The sequence below is a fragment of the Pollachius pollachius genome (genome assembly GCF_949987615.1).
Source record: "Pollachius pollachius genome assembly, chromosome: 8".
Classification (NCBI taxonomy): Eukaryota; Metazoa; Chordata; class Actinopteri; order Gadiformes; family Gadidae; genus Pollachius; species Pollachius pollachius.
In genome coordinates, this window is record NC_136941.1 from 10152382 (window position 1) to 10158127 (window position 5746).

Genomic DNA, 5746 nt, shown 5'->3' on the forward strand with positions numbered 1-5746 from the left:
GGGTAAAAACAAAATAAAAGTTTAAATGAAATTCCTTGAAAACGATGTCTTCCATGTTCATACTAAAGCAGCTGTAATGTCCAAAGAGCGATGGGCTCATCGCGGTTAAAGGTCCCGTGGCTAACATATATGTTACAATGGAGAGGAAAAGAGAAATTCTATTCGAGTACCACTTTGACCTGTCCACTTCTGATTGGTTATGAATGTGAATGAACTTGAATGGCTATGGACGCTTGGGTTGAGAATGGCTCAGTCACGGCATGAAAGACACCTGGCACTGTGGTTGTCATGTCGGCCAGGAGATCAGGCTACCTGGCTCCTTGGCCTTCATGCGCAGGGCCACCAGGCCCGTGGGCTTGTACTCCATCTCAGGGCCTGGCTCGAAGCCAGGGGGGCCCAGGCCCCCGGGGAAGCTGTGGAGCGAGTAGAGGCCGTTGATGCCCGGGTGGTGTGGGGGGTGGTGGTGGTGGTGGTGGTGGGGGTGGTGGGGGTGGTGTGTGTGGTGTGTGTGGGGGTGGCCGGGGGACGCCGGCATGCCCATGAAGCCGGGCAGGTTGCCGTGGGGATGGGAGTAGGGGCTCATGCAGGACGAGGCCATGGACTCGGCGCCCAGGACGCACCCCCCGTTTGGGACCCCGCCCCCTGTAGACGGGACGCCTGGCCATAGGTTGCTCTGCATCTGTGCATGGGACGGGACAGGGTGAGCAGGACGTCAACAACAAGATGCTGGGACAAAAAACATCAGTTACATCACAGAGCGTAGGAAAAGATGATATCTATCTCTGTACATGGGTCTCAGAATGAACCTGGTATATGTTCACCTGCTATGGGTCAGTTTGTAACAGTTTGTGTTACTTTGTGTTTGAGTGACTACCTGGTATGTGTCAGTATGTACCAGTGTGTACAAAAAATTGTTATTATGTGTCAGTATGTGCCATTATGTTTCAGAATGTACCAGTATTTCCCTCAATATCAGTATGTACCTGATATATATCACTAGTAACAGTATTTACCATATGTGTATGTACCAATATGTGTCAGTTTGTGTCAGTATGTACCTGGTATATTTCAGCCTGTATCAGTATGTTTCAGTTGTCAACCTGTTTCAATACATGTCAGTACGTCTCAGTGTGTACCCGTATGAACCAATATCTGTCAGTACAGTGTCTGTACCTGGTGTGGGCCAATTTGTCAGTATGTCTCAGTATGTACCAGTATCTGTCAGAACAGTGTATGTGCCAGTGTGTCAGTGTGCGTCAGTGTGTACCTGGTATGTGCCAGTGTGTCAGTGTGCGTCAGTGTGTACCTGGTATGTGTCATGGCGGGGGAGCAGAGAGATATCGTATGAAGCAGTAAAGTGGTTGCGCACCTCCTGGATCTTTCCGTAGCGCTCTCGTTTCCTCCACTTGGCCCTGCGGTTCTGGAACCACACCTAGGGAGAAAAAACCGTCCGGTTAACAGGCAGTCTGGCCGTCTGCCCCAGCTCAAAGGGGGCTCCCAGTACCAGGAACACCCTGGGTCTTACTTGGAAACCATTTGGCAAACTAGTCTACCTGTGTTTTCTACAGGTTTTATAAAGGTCATATGAAGGCAGCGCTATGGAGCTTGGTGTAATTTAATAAGCAGAAAGCAGGACAAACCAAACAAATGTACACACACACACACACACACAAATTGTTGGATCATATTTGTGTAAACGCATATACTTTGCTATTCTACTCTGTAATCGGAAGTAAGAATATGTCTGTGATAATAAATACTAGCACATGCAGTCATAATAAGTGCAGTATGGGGTTAACATCAATGCAAGGATGCTAGTGGTAAGATAATTTGCAAGAGGTTAGACTGAAGAAAATACGTAAAGTGCTACAACCGGCGGTCAGGTGACCCCCTGGGGTGTACTACCTGCACTCTGGCCTCGGTGAGCTCGGTCCTCAGGGCCAGCTGTTCCCGCGCGTACACATCTGGGTAGTGGGTCTTCTGGAATACCTTCTCCAGCTCCTCCAGCTGGAAGGTGCTGAAGGTGGTGCGGTTGCGTCGCTTCTTGTTTTTGCCGGAGAGGTCGATGGAGTCGGCGATAGAGTCCCCCTGCATGGCGCCAGTTGACTCCTTCAGCTTGGCACAGTAGTCTGAGCCGATCCCGGCGTAGCCCATGGCTTTGGGGGAGGTCTTTTCTGTGAGATGCAGGGGATGAAGATATGAAACAGACTTTAGTAAGGCTAAATTAATACTTAACTAATAAAAGATGGTACCAGTTTTAAAAAGTAATGCTTTTGTTTAATTGTTATTAATTTACATGATATTAGTTATCTCACTTAATTTGCATAATCACTTCTACTACTATGCAAAATAGATTTGCATTGTTGTAGAGTACAAATGTGTGAATTACGGTTGATATTATGACTTCAGCCTGGTGTTGAATGAGGTCTCCTGGATAAGACCACCAATTTTCAAATTTAACCACACTTTGATGATTTTTTGATGATGGTTTCACAGGCCATGAAGTTAATATTTCCAAGAAATTAAAAAAAACATTGTGGGTTTTCTTAAACGAGGTGTTGGTTTAATGGCATTAGCAACAAGCATAGGATATGACTCAAATCCTTTCATTAATGATGACGTCTTTTATTTCACAGCTCATAGAGAAGGCCTTGGAATGAAGCCTGAAAAACCGAGGGTTACAAAACAAGTCTGGCAGATACTTAGACTGGCTTTGAAATTATAAAATGTATCTTTTGGGATCAACACATGCATGCCATCTGGACATTTCAAGTGTCATATGAAAATATTCCTTGGGGTGAATACAACAAATCAAACATGTCCATCAAATATGTTTTGTGATCCATCTACACAGATTTCAGACAAAACATGTGACGTGTCTGGCTAAATTGGAATTTAACATTTGGAACTATAGGCTAATAGAGGTGGAGCGGTGTGTGGAGCAGCAACAGGAAATCTAGCATGGAGTATTTTCCTTAATTCTAACAGACCATGAAAAGGGCTGTTCCCCTCCTGCAGTGTTTGGATGTTGATGTCTATGTTCATTACGTCTAACCACCGTACCCCCCTTCACATGCACACAAACACAAACGCACACACACACACACACACACACACACCACACACACACACACACACACACACACACACACACACACACACACACACAAACACACACACACACATATGCACACGCAGAGATGCACGCACATACGTACGCACGCACGTGCGCACGAACACACTCATGCACAAACACACTCACATCGATCCCGCTGCATGCAATCACAGAGAACAATTCAAATGACTATACTGTTCAACTAAATATCGATAAAGAGATTTTTGATCGAATCCCTAATTTCTTTGTATCCATTCCAAGAGGAATCAAACGGGAAGTTGTATATATGCTTCACTGAGAGTGGCCGACGGCGCTCGCTCTCTACGTCCAAACCCATGCACTCCCGTCCGCTCTCCCTGCTGCCAGTGTAATGCGATAGTAGTGCAAAATGCCCGGTACTGTGTGTACGGAAGAAGGGAAAGGGCCGGGAGGAATGAGTTGAAGGAAAAAGAAGGAGCGATTCTGGTGCACTGACATCATGGCAAGAATTCCGGCCTCTTTTTGTGGCCTCCAGTTTTTGATGAAGAAGTTTGGATTTTTGGACAAGAAGTGTTTCTAAGTGGACTGGTGGCTGTCGGTGAACAAGCGGTAGGCTACGTTGTTGTTGTTTGATTGTATAATTTACCTTTTTTACTGGTTCTAAATGTTCTATTCGAAAACGAGCACCTTTGATCATAACAAAAAATCCTAGGTCAATAAGCCTAAATTAGGTTGACCGTATAGTTTTAAATGGGTTGTGTTAAATTGTATTGTAGGCCTATAGGAAGGGCCACGGTATAGCTAAATAGTAAAAAACAATTAAATTATTTAATCATTAATAATAGGTACATTAACACACACACACACACACACACACACACACACACACACACACACACACACACACACACACAGACCTTAATTAAACAAAGTCAATCTAGAGGTTATTGAAACATTGACCAGTCCAGGGGCATCCAGAGGCCAAATAAACAACCACAAAATAATTTATCTGTTCTTAATAGCGAAGAACGAAGGAAACATAAAAATACAAATAGTTAGGCCTAACGGAAAGAAAGAAAGCCTAAAATAAAAATAGTGAGTACGAATAGTTTAAAAAAAGTAATTGGCTGTCTTCAACGATAACCCAATTCATTCTTGTGTATATTTTTCTAAACACCAGTACACACACAGCCTGTATACAAAAATAATATCCTTTCCTCTGCTGATTCACACTGAAGATTATTAAGACTAATAAATACGAGAAAACCCATACAGCCCTAAATCCGCATGCTTTGTTTGAAGAATCTCCCCCAGGATATTGAATCAATCAAACACACAATTACATTGATGAAGTCTGATGAAGTGTGAAGGATTTCTCTTATGACCGACGGCGAAACACAACTTTTACTAAACGAGGGATTTCATGTTTTACATTTGCTACAGATGTGTCCAGATGCTAAATTTTTCTGTCATATTTCCCTGCCACCATGAATGAACGGTTTTGAATGTATATAAATCTGCCTTTGTATTAATTTTATGCAGATCCACCGGATTCTTGCACGCTGTACAAGGCCTGGTTGACATGTTGTTTAAGGGTCCATTAAATGTCGAGGTTCGAAATAAAGCCATATTATGAACATGATTATGATTGTTATTATTATCATCATTATTCGTATAGTTATTGTTATTATTATTTTAGATGCCTATTTGTCAGAATTAAAATGATTGTCTTATTAACATTGAAGGATCCCTACCTTCGGAGTTGATCTCATAGAACGCCGTCTTCCCACTAATCGCTATCCCCTTTCGGTCTGGATTTATGCTGTCCGAGAACTTGTTGCTGTGTTTGGAAGGCGACGCGCGGTGAGGGTTTGCCGCGGCGGCGCCGTGCGTAAAGTCCGCGGGCGCGTCGCTAAACCTCCCCATGGAGGAACTGTAAAAATCCGCGCGCAGGCTGAGACGATGCGGATGAGGAGCGTGGGACGTCTTCTGAAGCTCATCACAGGGAAGGAAGGAGCTCGAACTGTGCTCGAGTCCCGGGGACGATTCTGGAGTTGTTCTGCTTGCCTGGGAACAGAAAGACAAACAACTTTCTGTCTCCATCTCACGGTCCAGCATCAAGTAATGACCAGGATCCTATAGTGAAGGCGCCTGAGTGAGGGCTCCGCACTGTTTTTTTCCCCCTCTGTTTCATCATGTCAAGTGGGTGGGATTTAGCAGATCAGAAACAAAGACCCGTGAAACTGGGAGTCGAGAGGGTGGTTGGGGTGGGGGGAGGGTGGTTGACAGCAGTCTGATATAATCCGCTAAAAATTCAATCACGTGTGGTTTGTGTCCATCCAATTAACCATTTAATTCCAATTTCTTACACGGCAATAGTCACAGAAACAATGTTGACAGTGGGGGCGAGAGGCGATTTTACGCGGGCCAAGAAAAAGGTTTTACGCAACAAAAGATGAGGGAATTATGGCCCGTGTTTCTGATGGCTTTTAGGAGATTCAACACGAATAAATCTGTGTGATTATTCATTAATATTGTTTTGATAATACAATGGGAGTTTTGCTTACAGCCTCATCATTTTTCCCATTCCACTTAACTTAGCTCAAATAGGCCTACACGTTTTGTACTATTTATAGATACTTCTCAGTAGAA

The 5746-nt window shown here is 44.1% G+C and overlaps 1 protein-coding gene across 1 annotated transcript; it reads right to left on the bottom strand.

Moving 5' to 3' along the window:
* Positions 1-286: 286 nt before the first annotated feature.
* Positions 287-5205, bottom strand: alx3 (ALX homeobox 3; the record flags this gene model as incomplete). Its single annotated transcript, XM_079741125.1, has 4 exons — positions 4849-5205; positions 1906-2174; positions 1307-1432; positions 287-679 (listed from the first exon to the last, which is right to left on the bottom strand). The coding sequence occupies exons 1-4, from the start codon at positions 5195-5197 to the stop codon at positions 287-289; spliced, it is 1137 nt and encodes a 378-aa protein (XP_079597251.1). The 5' UTR covers positions 5198-5205.
* Between the last annotated feature and the right edge of the window lie 541 nt (positions 5206-5746).